This window comes from Netta rufina (assembly GCF_964035555.1).
Source record: "Netta rufina genome assembly, chromosome: 20".
Taxonomy (NCBI): Eukaryota; Metazoa; Chordata; class Aves; order Anseriformes; family Anatidae; genus Netta; species Netta rufina.
In genome coordinates, this window is record NC_140144.1 from 7,788,121 (window position 1) to 7,809,229 (window position 21,109).

General features: G+C 51.3%; 1 protein-coding gene across 1 annotated transcript in view; it reads right to left on the minus strand.

Moving 5' to 3' along the window:
* Positions 1 to 4,245: 4,245 nt before the first annotated feature.
* The window catches only part of NTNG2 (netrin G2), a gene marked incomplete at both ends in the record, with an annotated part of 42,013 nt that continues 25,149 nt past the window's right edge, over positions 4,246 to 21,109 (minus strand). Inside the window, 10 exons of the mRNA XM_084299326.1 lie at positions 4,246 to 4,469; positions 4,823 to 4,957; positions 5,361 to 5,528; positions 7,128 to 7,202; positions 7,654 to 7,719; positions 8,245 to 8,319; positions 11,253 to 11,321; positions 14,116 to 14,280; positions 16,205 to 16,231; positions 17,937 to 18,109. Coding sequence (XP_084155452.1) covers positions 4,246 to 4,469; positions 4,823 to 4,957; positions 5,361 to 5,528; positions 7,128 to 7,202; positions 7,654 to 7,719; positions 8,245 to 8,319; positions 11,253 to 11,321; positions 14,116 to 14,280; positions 16,205 to 16,231; positions 17,937 to 18,109 — 1,177 coding nt within the window. The remainder of the gene's footprint in view (positions 4,470 to 4,822; positions 4,958 to 5,360; positions 5,529 to 7,127; positions 7,203 to 7,653; positions 7,720 to 8,244; positions 8,320 to 11,252; positions 11,322 to 14,115; positions 14,281 to 16,204; positions 16,232 to 17,936; positions 18,110 to 21,109) is intronic.

Below are 21,109 nucleotides of genomic sequence, written 5' to 3' on the forward strand. Positions count from 1 at the left end.
CGATTCACCCTGCAGTGATGCTTGTTATGACACCTCGAGAATAAAAATGATAAAAGGAGCCTTTAGGACAGTCTGAAGCTCGTTTCTGCATCTCAAATCACTGCAATTTTTAGCCAGTTTCTGCATGACAGTGGCCAAGCACCACATCCCTGCCAGAAGGGTGGCGATGGAAAGCTCTTCAGACTCCAGATCTGCTGTCACTTCTGGCAATAACGCTCTCTATACTTCAACGCCTTTATCCTTTATTTACTTTTGAGGCTCTTCACAGAAGCCAAATACAGAATAAAAGTGGTTGGTGAGACCATCACCACTAACAGCGTGCTGCTTTTGCTACTCTAGCCTGCGCAAGGCGTACAACCCCTCTTACAGATGAGGCATCTGCTTGCCCATCTTCAGCAAAACAAAACCACCCAACCACCACCATACCCGGTAAGTTCCAGCAGATTCTTTTACGCCCCCCTTCTTCTGTCTGCAGCTCACGGCACCTATAGGCTTCACATTTCATCTGGTGAGCAAGTAAATGTGCATAAAGCCAGGCTGCTGTTGGCTTCTCTACAGCTGGGGCTGTGGGACCAGCCCGGCTACTGTGATCCCTCTCACAGGGCAGCTTTGGTTTGGAATACCTAGATTTGTTGGGTACTCTAAATAGTTAAAAAACAGAGAAGAATTTGAGGTAAACAAGAAAAATCAAAAGCTCTTCTTATACAGCTTGAAGAGGTCACCTCTTTGCAGACAGAAGTATAATTTAAAAACTTTTTCAAAGGAATCAAATGCCGGCTGCACGCGGGCGGCAGGATACACACGAAAACCTCTTGAAAGAGCGCAAGTGGCTTTTCTCAGAAAGAGAAGTACCCGTTGGTTAACCTTCCACTAGTGAAGTAGCAAGCTCGTTGGACAGCTTGTCCCATTTAGGACAACTTCCCTCTTAATGCACAAACGTCTCTTAAAGAAGAACTTCAGGCTCTGCAGGTACTTGCTGTGCTGGTTTCTCTCAGTCTGATTTCAATAATGCTCCGTTCTCCTTGTGTACACCTCTCTGCTAACTGGCGGCTGCAGCTGAGGGGTTTTCAGCACTGAAGCTTTCTGTAGCTTTATTTTCTTAAATACCAGGCTTAAGTCTGGTGTGAGATTATCTTTTCCTGTCTTGCGGTGATTTCTCTTAGGTGACTGCAAGTTGTTTAATGCATTTGGGAGATAACGCAGCGTCCTGATGTGCAGCAAGCAGGGACAGCCCCGTGCAGCAGCCGCAAGAGGAGATGAGGAGGTTGACTGCCCCAGCTGGAACTTGCACCTCTGCTCCTGCTCACAGGCTGCATGCCACTTAATTTCCTCTGGGAGATGAAGTCTGGAGCGTTTGTCCTTTGCAATTACTATTTCTGAGGTCTGTGCTTCTGCACCAGTAGCAAGAGCCTAAGGATTGTAGGGGTAGGGTGGAGGGTAGGCTTGTGTTTGGTTTCTCTTTTTTCCTGAACAGTATTCAAGTGTCCTCTGGCAGAACTGCAGGAGGATTAGCACCATGTCTGCTTGCAGTTACTGAACTATTCACCAGGCTTTGGTTAAAGAGCTCCAGGACTGAACATTAGTGCTACTTGGGCTTCACAGGAAGGCAGCACCAACTTCGTGACTTGGTTAGGAAGCCAGTGACATTTTATCCTAAAAGCAAACAAAGAAAACCCCAAACCCAACCAAACAACACCTGATCAACCAAAGGAAAATCCCCCCACGGGCTAGTGCAGTGGTATATCACCTACAGCAATCTCTTTTGGGCTGTTCCGAGCTTTGTTGTGCTCTCTTGTGGTTATTTTCTACAGGAATTCGGTGCTGTTGCTCCTTGACACGTTCCTGCTTGCATCGCAATAAAAGTGTGCAATTGCAGGGAAGCTGCTGGGTGCAGAGCTTGTCTGGGATATAGCTTTATGAAGTAGTAAATTTTCTGTTGCTTAATCTAATTTGCTGGAGAAAAACACTAGTGCAGGGAGAGGAGAATGTGTGCTTCACCTTCCAGAAGTGCCATTAGAGTATCTTGATCTTGTTACAGTCTGTTCTGTGTTACTACTTGTACGGACGGTAGCGTATGAGGATTTTAAATATATCTCAGTAAGAAAGTACAAAGAAAGAGCAAGTGTCAATAGCAACAGACAGCAAACGACTGCATTAAAGGGAGGAAATGCTTGTGTCAGCCCCCTCCCTCAGAAATCAGATCTCGGCAGAGTGAGTTTAACCCTCGCTTCTTTTGTGGTGGATTAATTAAGTCCTGTGACCTTCCTCTGTGATGTTAAATGCTGAAGTCCTGGCCACTGAAAATAGGCCCCACATATTTCATGTTGCTCTCTGATGTGCCACTGTCTGTCTTGTGCCTTCGCTCCAGTTTTCTTCTGCTTCCTTTATGAAAAGTTCACTGCATCCTCTCGGTGGAGGTGGCTGCACGCTGGGGTGTGCAGCGTTAGGCAGGACGATGCTGCAGCCTCTTGGGCTTGCAAAACTTGGTCCATTCCCAGTGCCAGCCAAAAGCAGTGATGAGTGTGAGCTGTAGGGACAGGACAACAGAGCACTGACACAGAACAGAAACCTTGAGAGAACTTCTTGGAGCAGCACTCGGGCAAGGATACCAGACCTGGAAATGCCAGGGTGGCTCCAGCCTGGACTGCATGGGGCTCCTGGGCTGGCTCAGAGGGCAGGATCCTGCTGGTGCACTCCTCTGTTCAACCAGCTCCTGGCTTGGTAAGGCTTTGGCTAAGACAAAATTAAATTTCTTGTGCTGATGATGCTCCTGTTCTGACAGAGTTCCCTTATTTCTTGTCTCAGGTTTCTCCTACCTTCTTTTATATGCTCGACTGCATACGCTTCCTCCGATAGCAGCACGTTTATGAGCCTTAAATGAGCTGATTCTCTATGAGCTCTATACTGAAGTGGCTGCTTGAAGATATTGAAATAAACAGCTTTTTCTGCAGCACTGCACCCGCTCTGTGGGGTGATGCAGCAGGGTTGGACAGCTGAGATCCCCCCCCCAGAGAAATATCCCCGGCCTCTCCAGCCTTCTGCTGCAGGCTCATTTGGAAATGGCATTTCAGCACAAGACCGGCGCTTAATATATCATTCAGGCTCTGTTCATTGTCTACAGATAGTAGTGTAACCTAAGTTCAGCAAAGTAATTAGGAGAAATAATTAATGGCTCTCAGTGATGAAGCAACCCCTCCCTCCCTTCTCCCTCACCATGTGGTGCACCTTGGTAGCGACTCAGAAAACACAAGAGGACATTATGAATCCAAAAATAAAAGTCTTTACCTGTAATTAACTGTGCACACAGAAAGGAAAACGGGGTGATCAAGCAGCAGTTGATAGTTGCTTTACTGTAGGAGAGTACACCATCATGGCAAAACGTCCCTTTAAGTTGTGTTTTTTTTTTTTTTTTTTATAACATTTAATCCAAAGAAAAATAAGTCTCTACCAAAAAAAAAAAAGTATTTAAACCGTACACTATACGGAAATGGGTGGATAAGACACTGCATTCCTCACACACCATATGCCTAATGGCCCCCTATGTTCTCCTTAAGTGCAAGAAAACAAAACCCGTCAATGAAATACAAAATCAATGCAGCAACTGGAGCTGTAGGCAACAGCACGTGGATGGCCCGGCCGCCAGTGGGATGTGAGACTATGCAGCAAGGATGGACCAGAGCCCCCTCTGCCCTCCCTCCCTGTAGTGTGGTGGGGCTCTGGAGGTACCATGACAGGCTCTTTCAAAATGGGACACTAAGAGAGGGGTTTAAAAAAAAAAAAAAAGGAACAAAAAGAACATCCCAGCCTATACCAAAGTAAATAAATTAATCGTAAAAAAAATATCCCTTGGATCGCGGCACTATTTCACCAGGGCCCTGGTGGTCCCTGGTTGCCCTGTGCAGAGCAGGGAAGGAGCATCGCTGCGCGGGAGGAAGGATGGGCCACGGGTCCCTGCGGGGCCGCGGCACTGGTGTGCACTGGTGTGCACTGGTGCAGTCCCCTCGCTGCTGCTCGGCAGCCGGCGCGGTGCTGCGGCCACCCCGGCTACAGCTGGGATGGTTTCGCGGGCAGGAGTCGGCCCCTGGTTTTCTGCGTACCTCTCTGCTTGGAAAGTGGACCGAAAGACGTTGTGCAAGTCCTAGCGTGAAGGAAGGCGGAGGAGCCGGTGGGGAGAGCCACCTGTTACCTCGGGCTCCCCGGGTCCCTCGGGTGATGTGCCTCGGCTGGGCTCCCTCCTCCCAGCCCTCAGAGGTCCACGAAGCCGCGCAGCTGGAGGGCGAGCACGCCGAGGAGGACGGTGCTGAGGCCGGCGCGCGTGCTGTGGGCACCGTCGCAGTCCTTTTTGTCAGCCTCGCACCGCGATTGCTGGCACAGGACCCCCTTGAAGCCCACGGGGCAGATGCAGCGCTGGTTCTGGTAGCAGGTGCCGCCGTTCTGGCAGAGCAGGAGCTCCTCGTCGCAGACGTTGGCTACGGGGTGGGAGGGAGGGAGGGAAGGTGAGGGGAGTTTGTCCACGGTGCCTTAAACCCCTCGATTGCAGCAGAAGCTAGAAAGCTTTTTGGCTTTCCTTTATGGCTCCTGGGGCTTAAATTATCCCACCCTCACAGGGCTAGATCAGGCCCAAGGCTGCAGGAACAGAGTGAGGCGCTGCAGACTTCAAAGCTTTTGGGATTTGGGAGGAATGGTCAGAGTCTGCTCACCCCACAGCCTGAGCGTCACGGGGCAGCCGAGCAGGCGGTGCTGGAGATCCCCCTGTGCCTGGGCCCTCCTCCTGCTGCCCCTGGCTCAGGTTGGATGCCCGTGGTGCTGTCGGGGTACTTACGGAAGCAGCCCTGCCTCCAGTAGTAGTTGGGCAGGCAGTCGTCGCACTTGGGCCCCGTGGCGCCTTCTTTGCATTCACAGTAGCCGGTCTCGTTGCAGCGGTCGTGCAGGGAGCCGATCTGGTTGCAGTTACATTCTGGCCAAAGACAGCGCCGTCAGGCCTTGTCCTGCCCATGGACTTTGTGCCTGCTGATGTCCCCCTTGGAGATGCTGGGGATTTGGGGACAGCCCGGCTACGTGATATGGGAGGGCCCTGGGAGAGCCTGCACAGCCCAGGGGCTGGGAGGGCACGGCTGCACGAGAGGGGTCCAACAGCACAAACATGGGTACAAAGACCACCCCCACCCATGTCTAAGCAACTCCTGCTACAGCAATGCAGCTGAATCTAGTTGGAAAACACTATTTGGGCTTTGCCGTCAGGAAATTGATGGCGTGGCAGGCTGCTCGAACAGCTGCCATCCTCCGGGAGCACCCAGGTGGACGCATTTCCCCCCTGAACCGAAGCCCACCCCGTGGCACGAGGCGGCTCAGGCGCTCACCTATGCATACATTCTCGTCGTCCAGCTCCGCCGAGCTGTTGCGGTAGAAGCCCAGGCGGCAGTGCTGGCAGTGCTGGCCCCGCGTGTTGTGCTTGCAGCTCACGCAGGTCACCACGTTGAGGAAGTCGATGTAGCTGCAGCGGTTGGAGTGGCCGTAGCACTCGCAGTCTGCGGGGAGGAGGAGAGAGCTGGGCCCAGGGCCTCCCTCCCTCACGGGTGGAGGTGAGGAGCCGCAGGCTTTGGAGGAGCCTTCTGCTCCAGCAAAAGGCAAAGCTCGCTGCCTACACGGGGCTGCTTGGGCTGTGTGTGTGCACTGGGGGCCGTATTTTGCTGCTGCAGGGGGGTATTGGGCTGGGGACCCTTGCTCAGAGTGGGGCCAGGGCGGTCTCTCCCTGCCGGGGTAAGGACAGGAGGGAGCTGTTCCCAGGACGCTATTTCTTCAAGGAAATGCATAATCACAGCAGCAGAAAGCAGGCTGTGGAGTGGTGTCAGGTGTTAATTAAAGAGATGCCTCGTTAATGAGCAGAGCCCAGCTTGGTGCCTGGAAGGAGAAGGGAGAGGTGAGGGGCTGGGGCTCTGCTGGGGCTCCAGGAGCTGGAGCACTGCACTGGGACAGCCTGGCCTGGCCTGGCATGGCACAGCCTGGCTGTGGCAAGGAGGAGCTGGGCAGGCAGAGCACTGGGAAGGCCCTGGACCAGGCTGCGCTGGAGCTGAAGCTGCTGCATGCTCAGGTAAACCCTGGCTGCCTCTCTGGCCTTTTCCTCCTTTCTGTGCTCACCTCCCTGCTCCGTATCTGTTGTGAATTACGGTGACTCTCAGCTGTGGCTGAGTACATTAGGGTGGTTTAAAATGCGTGTGTGTAAGGAAGAGTGGCTTGTGGGGGGTTCTGCAAAGGGTGGTGGGCCGGTGCACCAGGGGGTGACCGGGGCTGCCTGGCACAGCAGAGGGGTGCCCTCAGCGAGCAGAGCATTGCTCCTGTCCCCAGCGTGCTGGGCTGACCTCTCAGCTGCAGGTGCATGTGCTGGAAAACAACCACCCATGTTTAATTTCTAGCCAGAGGAAGTTGATTACTGGCTTCTTGTGTTTGCTTTTTATTACTCTGAATCGGGATGATGAGCGCCTCGCTGCGCTGGCAGTGTGAGGCTCAGGATGATGGATCTTTCTGGGAGTTTAAAAGGACAAAGCAGGAGGAGAGGAGGGACGCTAGCTGCCCTGTGGCACTGCCATCCTGCTCAGGAGGCGTCCCAGCCAGCTGGCAGGGGACATTGTGAGCAGTTGTCAGCCAGTGTCAGGCAGGTCTGAGCTTCCCTGGCCGTTGGGAGGCAGAGGCAGGCTCAGAGCTGGGGTTTCTGTCCAGGCTCTTGCATTAAACATTCACGAATGGCAGAGGGATGGGAGGGAAGGACGTGGGCTGGCATGCACAGAGGACTGGAGGAGGAGATCTGTATCAATGAAATGAAGACAGAAAGATGGAGCAGGGCAGAGGTTTCCCCGTGGTTCGCAGCTGCCTGAGGAGGAGCTGAGATGGTACTAATCCTGACCCCCTGTGAAACAGCTTCTGTGTGACAATATCCAACAAATTTCATCTCAAATACTTCTGGCTGCTGCAATTCCCAAGCATCGTTCTGCCCTAGGATGCACTCTTACAGCTATCCCACGACTCGTACTCATCCCATGACTCCTCGTTTTCTCTGTGCCTGTTGCTGCTGCACCACATCGCTCTCCCAAGGACTGGGAGCCCCGGAGCACCGCGCTCCCTCCCCTTACCTTTATATTTTTCAATAGGAGCCACTGGGCCAGAGTCTGGTTTGAGCCGGATGAGTTTGGAGATGTTTGAGGATGCTTAAGAAAAATCAGAGACAGGCTTTTTCTCACCACTTAGCACCACTTCGCGTCCTACACTACTGCGAGCATCTCTGGTACGAGAACAATGATGAGCCAAGCCAAGAACACCGCTCTGGCAGCGCTGCAAGCTATTTCTGCACCAGACAGCTGGTAGCTGCTAAATTTCTCCTCTTCTTCTCCCCTCCTCAAACTTTGATGCATGAGAAATTCCATGCACAGTGATGTTGCATCACTCAGAGCCGGGTGCCGGGCAGAGGAGCCATCCACACGTCCCCCCTACACAGCTACCAGCTGCGGCCTTGGTTTGATGGGGGCCAGGCCAACTGGCCCCCCAAAAGCTGCTAGGAGCACAGCTATGAGCTCAAACACTACGGAATTAGGCATGGTTTGAGGAGGGGACCCACAGGGCCCACGCAGCTCCAGCCCATTTGCCCACACCAGCACCTACCTGGCTTCTTCTTGTGCTTCTTGCCTGCAGAGTGTGCTGTGCGCCCTGCTTTGCTCTTCGGGGCCACTACACGAGATGACACAACAAATCTGAGTGCTGTGATGGGGGCAGAGCCCCCAGAGCCCACCGAGCTGGGCTTGGTGGTGGCTAATCCACCAGGAGAAGTGGCTGCCCCTGGCCAGGGTGGTGCCTGTGGGAGCCCTTTGCTGCATGGCGTGAGGCAGCAGGGAATTACGGCGGTGTAGACGTTAAAGGTTGTTGCTTCAGGACAGAAGCTTGGGGTTTTGGTGCTTGGGGAGTTTTTGCTGTTGTCATTGTGAGGTTGCTGTGGGGTTGGGGCCTCCTCAGGTCTCTTTGGTTCCCCCCAGCTCCATGGCAGGCTGTCCTGCCCATCCACAACTGCTAGTCCCAAAAATGTCTCCAGTAAAACCTCGATGGGATGAGGAGAATGGAGCTGGGCCAGACCCTCTGAGGAGGAGAACGGATTGTATGATGCTGGGAGATGCTGAGGATGGGTTTGTTGTCCAGGCCGATGGGCACAGAGGGAGAAACCTGCCATGTTTCATCCTTGGGAAAGGGCCATGGCCTTACCTTGAATGCTCTTGGGAGGCTCTGGTGGCTTCAGCTTAGGTCCAAGGGCTGCTGCATTTGTTGGGCGCTGAACAGCTTAAGGGGGTGTTAGGTAGAAAGAACACCAGATTTAATACAGATCCTGCACTCGCTTGCTTGAAAAGGTGACAAAGGGACCAGAAGTTCTAGGCAGGGATCTAGGGAGGGCTGGGGAGCTGTGTGTGGTTGAAGATGCATTGAGGCAGGGATGAGAGACAAAGTCTCCTGGAAATTAGAGTCCTCTAAGTACGAAGAGAGGCAGAGAAACTACTCTCATAATTTTCTCATAAGTCTTCTCTCAAAACATAATTTTGTCTCTCTGTGAGGTTAGAGAGGTCCAAAAGCATAACAGTTCCAAAGAGCCTGAATTTCAGCACTTTGTGCACCCGAGTTGAGTATTTCCAGACGTCCTGGGCCCAGCTTCAGTTGTCCTGCACTGGAAGGGGTGCTACTGTCTGCAAGGGAGCTAACTACAGGCACCTCAGCTGGAAAAAGGGGGCTGAGCACCAACAGGCAACTGCCAAAGCATGCCAGTGGGAACCCTGAGGAGGAGAAACTTCAGCCCCAGCAGTCAGCACGAAGCGTCCCAAGGTTTCCACCGGGAGCTTCATAGCTTGCCTTTGGTAGACACACGGGAGAAGTGAAGCAAGGAAATCTGTAAGAAGGCATCTATGCTGTAAAGGACACAAGCCTATCTGTTTACAAAGTTGTTCTGCTCTACAAACAGACTCTGGTCTCGGGAGACAACAGGATTTCCATGATTCTCTCTGTTCACCCCAGCAGCAAGCTGAGAACAATCTTCTATACCACTTATCGTCCTCATCTTTCATGTATGCAAGTAAACCCTGAGGCTCAATCCAGCCTCACCAGATTACCAGCTGCGTGGAGGGCATAGACAAACTCTGAGCTTCTCCCGAGCAGGAGGAGGAGAGAGATGCATGGAAAGCAGAGATGTGGAGCTAGGCACTAAAGCATTTGCTGGGTGTTGGGGAACTTGCCAGCAGGACCCAGCTCAACCACGCGTCTCCTACCTTCTGATGCTGTGCCAGCCTTGGCCGGGGGAAAGCCCAGTTGCAGTGGGGCAGCCGCTGACAAGCTGGTGTAGTCTTGTAGCAATCAAAGAGGAAAACACATTAGGAGGTGTGTTGGAGGAGCTGGAAACCAGCTAGGAGCTTGGCTTCTCTCTGATGCAGAGCCAGAGCTCTGGGGGACAAAACTCGGCCCTGCGGCTGTCCCTACAAGCACGTGCTGTGCAGGTTTTCATGACTTGTCTGGTTGGTACAAGTGTTACAGCCCCTCTGAAAGCATGGTTTTTGGTCTGTGTGTTTGCACAAGGGCTTTCGGTGACTGGTTTCCACCCCTCTTTGCTTTGAGGAGCTTTGTTTTAAACATCACACAGAGAGCTAGCACAGGTATTTTATGATAGAGGCACCAAGTCCCAGTTTCTAATTTAAACTTCTAGGCTCTCCTTCAGGCCCTGCTCTTGCCTTGGAAATGCCACTTAAAGAATTTGCAAGCCACTGCAGAGGAATTAAAACAGCAGGAAATTTATAGATCACTTCTTGTTTGATTTCTCCACAAACCCTCACCCCCACGGGCTCCATGGCCCTCCCCGTCTCCTCAATATTGGTAACAATCTTCAGGTTTGCTAGAAAACAAACCAAGGAATACAATTTTAAAAGCCATATTATTAATTTCAAGCTCCAGTTGGGTAACATAAGGAGGAGGAGGAAAAAAAAATTCCTTGATCCTTGCCAAGTTTCAAAGGACAAACCCGAGTAGGAGAGAAATGTGATTTCCCAGCCTCGTCAAGGGGATAATAAACAATGCAGAATAAAAAAGAAAAAAATCTTTTTTTTTTTTTTTTTAAATGACGAGCTCTAAAAGAAGGTGATAGATGTTGTCCTTTTCAGCTGGAAAGTGGAAACCAATTGATATTAATATGGTGTTAAAGAGAATATGAAAAAAGCCCTGTGCAAATTGGCAAGGGTTTAATTAGAGTCACAATAAAAAACAGCCCTGGAGGCATTTTGCTTTTTAGTCATTCACATACACCTCCACTCGATCGCATTTACAGAGCCAGGAAAATTATTAATGCTCATTATCCTGAGAACCTTTCCCTTATAGCTCTGTGACATTAATGGACAGTTTCACATTTTGGGAGTGGGAGAGGCTTGTTTCAGCCCCAGACCCATTTCATACGAATGGGAAGCACTGGACGTGTCTTATCTGTGGGGCTTTTATCAGCCCTGGTGAAAACACTAGGTCTTCGTGGGTTTCTGGTTAAGTAGAATCAAGAAGTCAGATTTTATGGAAAAGAACACCTCTGGGCAAGTAATGTTTGGAAACAGCACAGGAGTAGTGGGGAAGGACCTTGGAAAAGCCCTTTTCCTTAATCACATGCCATGACCCTTCTGGGCTTGGTTTGGTTTTCCCAGAGGTAAATTGACACTGCTGGAATTACCAGGTTACAAACTGTTGAGGGTGGATAAATGGAAGCAGGAAAAAAGTTCCTTTTGCTTATATTGGACGTGGGGAAAATTGTAACAAATGGCAAGGCAGAATTTCACAGGCTTCAAGGAAGGTTTAGAAATAACAAATCTGCAGAAGGCAAATGAGAATAGCACTTAATTCATCCTCCTTAGGGTAACTGTGATTTCCCTTCATTCTACCCATTTTGGCAGCCTTGAGCGCGTTCAGACCACAGACCGTGTCCATAAACTCAATCCTTTCCCCCTCTCACCACATTACAGGCGAATGGGCACAGAAGCATCCTATGAGCGTGACCACAGCTCCACCTTGACCACAGAAAACACCACGAGCAGCCAAAGGAAGCAGATGTCTAGCAGATCCATGCAACCCAGAGACAACCCAAATCTAATCTACTCCTCTAAGTCTATGTGCTATGCTGCTCTCTGCCTTGCTGCTACCCACTAGTGTGCGGAGGCATGAAGGAGAAGGGAAAAACACATCAGTCTGGCTTGAAATACCTGTTTTTTTCTGTCTCTCTTTCACGGGCACAGAGGCAGCGAGCTCAGAGGCTGGTCTGATGATGCTTGCTTATGGTGGGAAGCAGAAATTCAGAGGGCAAAAGACAGTGCGTATGTTAGAGGGTGAAACAACACCGTGATGGGGCAGGGCCCTAGCAGGATTTTTTTTTAATGCCCATCTGGCTGAGCTGACTCTAAAGGAAGGAGGGATTTGTTTAATACTTCTGAAATTCAGGAGGGAGGCGATGACAGAGTATCTCATTTGGGGATTCTTACCCGGCTCGGGGTTATTGCGTCTCCTGCAAATGGGCATCTTGCCAGGAGCTAGAAGGGTCACCTTTTTAATGAGGTGTTTTCTCTGAGGTCCCAGTGAGTTTGATTCAGAGACCCTCTGGGATCTCATGGTATTTAAGGAAGTACTTTACATTTTGCAGGACCAGAGGGGGAGGAATGTCTTGGGACCCAAATGCCAGAGTAGAGGAGGGAGACCAGACTGCCTCTATAACAGGGCAACGGCAGGTGAAAAAACCCAAACCTGCATCTCCTTTTCTGCACAAAAAAAGGAATCGGGCAAACTCTGCTCAACTCTTTTAAACTCAAAGCAGAGTAGAACTGGGCTGTACTTTGCTTCCCTATCCATGCTCAAAGGCATGTAACACTGTCTGGCTATTGCCAAACTGCTGGAGGATTCAGAGCATCATCCTATTTGGAGCAGCCCCCCCAGGGACTGCCCCATCCCAGATGCACCATTCTGGGGTGAGAGCTGGCTGTGCAAAAACCTGGGCTGGGGACCTGGGTGGAGGCAAGCAGCTCGGCTCAGCCCTGCCCTTATAAAGCCAGGGATGCCATGGCTGTTCTGTGTTTTTATTATTAATATTATTATTATTTGTCCCTTAACACTAGGTAATGAAAGCATTGGCTCTGGCCAGGAAGCAGGAGAAGGACTAAACCCCGAAGTGCAGGATGTTTTCCAGGTTGCCCAGAGCAGCTGGGCAAACACCCCCTTCACCCCCAACCCCACACAGGTGCCTCCCTGCCCACCCCGGATGTATGACACAAGCAAGACAGAGCGCTGCAAATCATACATGAGACAGACACTACACACACCACCCACGTATACACAGCACTCACAAAAAAAAAAAAAAAAAACCAAAAAAAAACCACAAAAAACAGACCTAAAATGTTGCTATGGGTGAGCATGGATAAAAATCATGACCCCAAGTGCGTGGTGGAGATGCAGCTCCTCGTCACTGCCTGAGGACGTGGTGATGACGGGAGTGCAGAGCAGGGGTGGCAGACAACCTCCTCACACACATCTATATCGTGTACCTGGGTGAAGAGCACTTTTTAGCAGGCAAGAAGATGGTAATTCTTTTGCCCAGGGTCATTCCAGCTCCGTGGAAGTTGGAGATAGCCCCCCGGCTTCCCAATTAACTACTCAAGCAGGGTACCTCCATGAATATAGCTATATTTGCATAAACATGCAATCAAGTTTCCTCATCCCTTTGACTGGCTTCTGGCAGCTCCCCCAGACAGACTGTTAGTAACATACTGTGGGTGTAAAACGTCCTCCCGGGAAATATCAGGCCCAGAAAGCATGGCAATGGGAGGAATGCGTGTCTAATTCCCCCATGAGAAGCTTAAAAAAATGTCCTGCTGTTAAGTTTTATCTGCTCATTTCCAAAAGAAAAGGGAAAACGATGTCTCCTTGTTCACAGGGGAGGGAAGGTGGAACCCTGGGAAAAAGCACAAAGGTTTTCCTCCACGGAGTGATTGCAGAAATTAGGAAAGGGTGTTGGAGGCGTGTGCGAGCTCCAGCCCCCAGCACGCTCCCTTGCTTCTTGTGCAGCTGCCACTTGGGGAGCGTTAGCGTGCGGCTCGTCCCTACGAGCACTGCCCTTGAAAAGGCAGCAGCCTGCGCTCAGTCCTTGAGCCTGGTGCAGGGTTTGGAGAGCCAGCAAGGATGGAGCCAGCTTGTCTCTTGACCTGATGGCCTGTCCCTGGGGTGGTTTAGCAAAGCTTTTGCCCTGCTCTCAGTCTGTGGCTTCCCCCTTGGGAAGTTTTCCTGGCTGAGAGAGTGCAAGGGTGGGCAGAGCCCAAGCCAGCCCTCTCCATCGCTCTCTGGGAGCAGCACCCAGCCGGCAAAGATACTGGGGCAGCTGTCCTGCTTGCTGTGGTATCCTGTGTAGAGGTTTGGGGTTGGAGCAGGATGAGGTACAGCTCTGCTTGTCTCTGCAGTGGGACAGTGAAGTCCTCGTTGCTTTTCTCCCTTGCCTTGTGATGGGAGCTGTAAGTGAGCATCTCTTGCAGTCGTGCCAGCCTTTTGCAGGTTAATATTGCCAGGTGGCTCTAGAAGGGAGATTCGAAAACCTTTTCTTAAAAAAAAAAAAAAAAGAAAAAAAAAGAAAAAAAAAGGGGGAGAAGTGTTGCTTCCCCCGCATCCAGTCCTGGCTTCACTTCTTGCTGCCCTGATGGTAACAGAGCAACAGCAAATTGAGATTGGTTGGTGAGGAGGGATGTTAACCCGTTGCATGGTTGTCTTGTGGCTTGGGGCTTTGAGGTGGACCTGAAATGGCTGGATTTGTGGTTATAGGAACCACAACGCTTGCTCCTAGCTCATGATGCAAATGTCAAAGTGCCCTTGGACTGAAAAGGGGATAAAGCAAACTGGGACTGCCCAGAGGCTGAGAGCTGTGAACCTTTTCAGGGTGATTTTTATCCATGTCCCCGCACACAGATAACCAGGCCCACCGACCCAGCAGCCCCACACATTCCCCAGTGCCACTGGAGGAGCCGGGGGGGGGGTAAGAAGCCAAAAAGAGGAGCCCGGTGGTGGAGGCGAAGCAGGGAGTGTGGCACCCACCTGGCTGGGTGGTGGTGGTGGCGGGTAGGGGGGTGCTGGTGGTGGTGGTGCTGGTGGTGGTGGTGCTGGTGGTGGTGGTGCTGGTGGGTGTTGTGGTGGTGGTGGTGGTGGTGGGTTTTGCGGTGGTCGTTTTTGCAGTGGTAACCCGCTGCGGTCGCTCAAACGCTAGCAAGCAAAGAGAAGAGGTGGGAGGCACTTACTGATGGGGCGTGGAAGGTTTCTTTGCCAGCCTGTGAGGCTGCTGCTGCTCAGGCTGAACTGGTGACCGATTTCTCAGCGTGGTTACAACTGGGGCACCGGGAGGTTTCTGAGGATTAAGGCGATGGCGGCTTGATGACGCTGGATGCAGCCAGCGCTGCGTGCGTGCGTGCAGGGGCTGGAGGCTGTGGCCGTATCAGCTTACTCTGTTGGTGCAGATATTGGCTTAAATACTTACAGCTCTATCATAAACTAATTGCCAATTAAGCTCAAAAAGGGGAAAAGAAAGCACGCCTTGGAGAGGAGGGGAGAGCAGGGCTCGCAGGCCGCCCTGCCTGAAGGTGGGCTCGTGCTCGCTGACGTCTCCGTGCCAGATGGCCGAGCCGGGCCTACCCCAGCGTGGCGAGCAGCACAACTCCCTCCTGACCCCCCAAAGGCGCTGAGCCACTCAGCACCGGCGATATCAACCCCTGCTGTCGCCGTTTGTTCATTTCCACTGGCGTCCTTCGTTCCACACGGCAAATTAATTGCTGGCTTAACTTCAGCAAGTCGCCGCGGCGCTGAGCAGGAGCGCTCCGGGGTGCGGTGCCCGTCGCATCGCGCTTGCCGTAACAGCCGTGACTAAAATACCATGTGGAGCACAAATTCCTGCTTAACTTACACCTGCTGCCCCTGTGTCCTTGTTTGTCCCACTGCTTCATGCAGATTATTGTGCTTAATTTCATAATAGCCCTGAGCTAGTTTAAATACTTAATTTAGGTCACTTCTAGTCTCCTATGCAAGCTAAATAATCTCTCCTTAACTGGCCTTGGTTACAAATCCCTCCTGTCTGCTTTCTGCACATTGCTCTAAGCACACCCCCAGCTTCATCCTGGCAGAAAATTTTGATGGGAAACATTTTCCAGTGAAACAAATGCAGAGCTGAGAATGCCAAGCTGTGTAAAAGGGAGAAAGAATTGCCAAAATGTTTTTGACCAGAAAAGCAAAGAATATTTTGGACTGTTGGAGCATTTTTTTTTTAAATCCTAAATTCCTTAAGGGAGACTCCTAGTTTTTTATTTGAAGCTTTTAAATGTAATTACTCAAAATCTAAATATGGTTCATTTACTCAGAAAAACTGTCCTCCAGTTTTCAATGAGGTGCATTTTTCTTAATTGCTTATGAATTTATCTGAAAGTATTCCTCCTCCAATTCTTTCCACTTGCCTGCAAACTAAGAACTCGGTATTCATTCAGCTCTACGATTTGTTTCTTCTGGAGGCCTAATTCTGAGCCACAAAACTCAAACCCAAGCTTCCTTGCCCAAAACTCAAGGCTCTTTGATAACAAACTACCTCCAGCTTTGTTAAACACGGAGTTCTGTTATTCCATCAGTCTTTCAAGAGAAATCCCTCCTGAGCTCCCCACTCTTTGCTGCAGACACTTCGTAGACATATGTTCATATACATACACGTGTCGTGTACATACAGACACACACACACTGTATATATATTTTTACAGATAGGCCAAGGTGACCCAGCCTGGGTGCTATGCCAAATAATTCAAACCCAGCTCCTTCTCAGAGCTGAAGTCTGCAGTACTGGGGGGAAAAGTTCACAGCAAGCACTGGTGTTTTTGAAGAGTCTTTTTTTATTTCCTTTCCGGCTGCCATTCTAACGAACCTCATTGGGGGATACCATGCCAGAGGAAGAGACAAAATGAGGCTACTGAAGTCAAAGAAAGAAAATATAAGACTCTTTGACAGAATGGAAAATAAGGCACAATTAGGGAAGACTTATTGCCTGGAAAATGATAATGGACAGAAAATAACCATTTTTTTTTTCCTAGTAACATCCACAAGGACCATGCACCGAGATGTTAAATGCCAGCATTTCAGTTATGTTTTTACTTACTGCCAAAGGCTGAGCCTGCAGCTGCACCTGGAAAAAAACAAGAAGTGTGGTCACTGGAAGCAGGATGCCGTTGTCTCTGATACCAACAAAAGATCAAACAGATAACCCAACGTGGGACCAAACAGCAATTAATTAGCAGGGGTCTTGCTCATAGTTACATCGGTTTGCTGCAACATCTTAAAAAGCTGCTTTTGTCAGACCACAGAGACAACCAGACAGAGCCGTCTGGGCTCTTGGTACCTCAAGCCTTTTGCCTGGGGAAGAAAAAAACATCTTGGTCCTGGCTGATAGGTTTTTCTGTTAACCATTTCCTCGACCTACCATTGAGGCCCAGCAAAGGACAAAGCACGCTGAGGTTCCCTGTGGTAAGTACAGACCGTAGGGTCTGAACCAGCTTGTTGCAGCTGGGCAGGTCTCAGTGAGTGAGGAGGTTTGAACGCCCTTCTCGCTGCAGCTCTCAATCAGCAGGAGACTGCAAAGCCACTGGTTTCAAGCCTGCCACTCAAGGTGTGGTGGCATGGGAAGCTTCAGCTTGGCAGGAATACACAGCAGAGGACCAGTGGTGGAAGAGGTAGGACCACCAAGAGGAGAGGACTATGGAGAACGATCTCTCCTGCAGAGGGAGAGGATGTCAACGGGGGAGGAGGAGGCGACAGAGAGAGTTGGGGGAAAGATAGAAGACTGACAGATGGGAAGAGAGATGAATGGGAGAAAAAAGAGCAGGGGAGAAAAAGAAATAGGAAGAGACACGAGGAACGGAGGGGAGGGAAAGGGAGAGAACAGCATGTCTGTGCCTGTCAACACCAGAAACTCTCCCAGGCTCCTTTGAAATGATGCAGCCGCTTGGTGGTAGCTGACAAGCTCGTTCCCTTTCAAAGAACCTGCTTGTCTACCATCCCTGGCACACACAAAACATTCCCGTCACGGCCTTCGGAGCCTGAGTTTCAGCTTTGATCATCTTAAAGCACATAAATCTTTCAAAAATTTTGGGGGGAGGGAGGGAAAAGATTCTCTTTGGTAATGCTCAAAGCCGCTGCTTGAAAGGCTGAAGGGGCTACTGTGGCTCCGTGACATTTAAACAAGTCTGCTGATGTGGACTGGACAGAAACCCAGGAGAAACTGGCCCATCTGTGATGTTTCCTGCCCCAATTCCCCTGCTCGAACGATGGTGGGTATATATCCTTTATCTCATCTGCGCGCCTTTGCTTCTGTCACTGCGTTGCTACAGCAGGCAATTGGATGAGACTGGAGCTGCGCAGAGGGACTGCAGCTCTCGGCGCCTGCCTGAAACGCTGATGTACACAGAGGGGGATCCAGAAATCAACCAGGATATCCAGCGTGCTGCTCTCCTGCAGCTGAGCAGCACCATCACTGAGCTCATGGGCTATGTGAAAGCCAATGCTCTACGGCGGCCAAATAATATTTTCTCCAAGGGACAGTAATTCGCATCGCTACAAAGCCACAGACTTACGTTTTGGCCCATACTTGTACAGACACAGACAAAGTCATCACTCATCTGCTGCTAGCTAAGAAACCACCTTTGTATCCACCCGGCTCACCCCTTATTTCTCTGTGCACCAGGACACAAATACTCATTTCCCTTCCCAAACACCCTGCAGAGCTACACGCTGATTTGAGGAAGAGAAGAAGATGAGAGCTTGCTCCCATCCGTGGGTGTTGTGCAGCCCAAGGTGGCAGCACAGCCAGGGCTGGCTCCCTGCAGGTTACTTACATGCGTTGGGGGACCCGCTGGGGAGAGGCAGGTAGGATCCTGCTCGCCAAGACCTGGAGCGAAAGTTCTTCTTGCACTTGCCGCAGTCCTGCCCCGTGGTGTTGTGCTCACACTCGCACTGAAGGCTGCCCTCTTTGAAGGTGCACAGGTTAGCGTGGAGGTTGCATTTACACCTGGAAGAAGACGGGAGAGGAAGTGTCAGGTATTGCTGTGCCTTGTCCTTGTCCCAGTGTAATGCAATCGGTGCATATGAAAATGTAGATGTGAAGCTAGGCTGGTTGCCCCTCTCCTGTTCCTTCTACAGGTTTCTTTCCACTGAACTCTGCTGTTTTCCCAGGGTATCTGGTGCTGGGCTTACGATGCCCAAGGTGGATCTGCAGCCTCTATTCCAAGACAAGAGATACTTTGCTCCCACCATCCAGCTGTGGTAGCAGAGACCATTTAATGGTAAGTCAGAATCTCCATCTGAGACCCCAGTAAAGCACTGCATACGTTTCAGTCTGTTACAGAAATCTGGCTGCTCTGCTCTGATGCAGGCTTTTATTGGAGGCAGAGGGGACAGCTTTGGGCTTTCAGATGGAAGAGCACAGATAACTCTGGTGCAACTCAACCCCCCTGACACCTGCACAGTGTGCTAAATTCAAGAGCGTTTTCTCCTGTGGGGTGAAGCTACACAACACAAACCCTTTCTGCTACATGCAGTGCAACCCCAGCCCGCTATGCCCAAATTAATCCAGAGAAAAAGCTGCCATCAGAACCTGCCTTTTAGTCACCGCCTCATCGGAGAAGGCAACAACGAAAAACACTGTTCAGCAATTCGCAAGCATTAAGAAACTTTTAATGAGCTGTAGGGCAGTATGCAGGGAATAATTATCTCCATGCACAGTAATTCCTGTTGCTCTAACTCGGGAGGTGACTTGTGCAGAGCACAGAGGCTGAGCCCATAATTCACACGTGGCTCTATCGACTCCTAGGACTTAGTTCAGGCCATCAGACAGAGACCACGGGGACCAAAACCTCTCATTTCATTCCAGACAGTGGATCCCTAGCACAGCATGATGGTTTTTCACTGCTTTGTCCGTGGTGTAATCATTTACATCCTCACAAGCAGAACCATTAGAAAACAGTAATGCTGTACCTAACGTGAACAGGCAGAGGAGTCTGACCAGGCAGTGTGCTGCTTTGCGGGGCTAATTGCACAAGAGACTCAGAGCTGAGGGAAATGAAACACTTGCAGAGAATATGAAGGAAACGTGGCCTGTTTCTTCTTGTGCTCTATCTGCTCGGGGATAAACAAAGTGGATTAGGCTGGGAGCTGTAAGCGGGGTCCCTTCCCGGCTGCTGGCGCTGCGCATGCGCTTGGTGCCTCTCCCCCTCTGCTTGGAGCCCCCACGGAGGCTCCCAGCCGCTGTCCTGATGTGGTGAGCACGCCTTTGCCGTGCTCCCGTTCACGCATGGCTGGACATGCTGACCTCGCTTAGGATTTTTCCTTTCCTCCCTCCCTGGCCTTAATTCTAGCAAACCGCAGTTGGAGCTAAGCGTAAGCTGGATGAGCAGCCCCTCCCCATCGTACAGCCCTGCCCGTCTCTGACCAAGCATGGAAGGGAGCTTTGCAGTCTCTAAAAAGGACGAGGAAAGCGAATCGGGTCTGTGGAGCAGAGGCTGTGACACGCTCAGCACGCTCCACTGGTGTCTGTGTGCTACCAGAGCTGGAGGTGCCGTGTCACAGCCGAAAGCACTCGCAACACCCCAGCACCCCTGCTCCATGCACACGCTGTGGACCTGAGCAGCCATGCGAAGGAAGCAGCTTTGGCCATCACCCACACCCGAGGGATGCTGTACTTCAGCCGCTCCGTGTCCCCTCTGCCTCCCATGAGGATGGATTTTGGCCGAGCTGTCCCAGCCCTTTGGCAGAGGAGATGCCCAGCCCTCGGCTGCTGCGGAGCCTGGCTCTGAATTATTCAGAGTCCAGCAAACACAGCCTCCTTCTCTCGCTTCAAAATTAGCTAACAGGAGGGGAGGGAGGGGAGCAAGCAAGGGAACAGGTTAAAGCAGGTCAGAGCTTCACCACAACCACATCGGGCTCTGAGTCAGAGCAACAGCTTTGGAGAGCCATAGCTGAGCTCCTCCTGCCCCTGCAAAGGTGCCTGCCTGCTCCTGTGCCAGCAAGCACAGCTTTTACAGGGAGAAGCCTCACTCCCTAATTGGTGTAAACAAGGAAAATGAAATAAAGAGAAAGCAGAGGCAGTCTCTTGTCCTTCTTGCCTGGGTCACCTATTTCTCACTGCTCAGCCTGTTGCCACTGTGCAAAAGTTTTCGTTATCCAAAGGATCAATTTTACCAGGGAATTGTTTTCTGGTTTCAACCTCTGAGGATCATCAATCTGAGCAGAGAACTATAACCCCAGCAAGCTGACCCCACAACACAGCACTTTTCAGACCAATCAATCAGGCTGCATTATTTAATAGCCAACAGCTGGCCCCCATCGCCAATCCCATCTTGCTCAAATGTTTCTGCATCCGGGCCTCCCTGCTGCTTGTGCTCAGCGTTAACCCCCTTCTCCAGGCTTCTCTGCCTCCTCCTCTGGGCCTGCAGCCCAAGGACATGTGCTCACTGACGGTCTGTGCTCAGCAGCATTCCCCAGCCAAGATCCAGCTGGTGAAGATGGGAGAAAATGATATTAGCCCAGTCCCCTGGGTGGGAGCTGCGCGTCCTGCTTGCCTCTGCTCATCCTCCTCAGGCATCCAGCCATCTCAGGAAAGAGAGGATGAAGGGAAAGGTTAGGAGCTGCTTAGCAATGAGGCTTAAAGAGCAGCAGCGGGGCAGACACCTGCGCTGTGTGCTGCAGAAGGCAGTGATGGCCTTTTCAGTCCCAGGCTGCTCTGGCTCCGCTCTCCCTGCAGCAAGGTGCTGAGCGCAGGGTGCTCAGGCTGAGGCAGGGGGCTCAGAAGAGCTGCTAGTTTTTGTCCTCTCCAGCTCTGGTTCAAGAGTAGCAGTGGTGGCACTGGTTCTTGGTGCCCACGTATGGTTCAGATGTCGTGGGTGACTGTGGAGGAGAGCAAATCCAGCAGGAGCCACAGCACCCACAGGCACCCTCGCTGGCCTGGGGACACCCAAGTCCCGCGCTGGGCTGTTGGAAGGTGACACACAACTGCCTTTTGCATTAAACACCT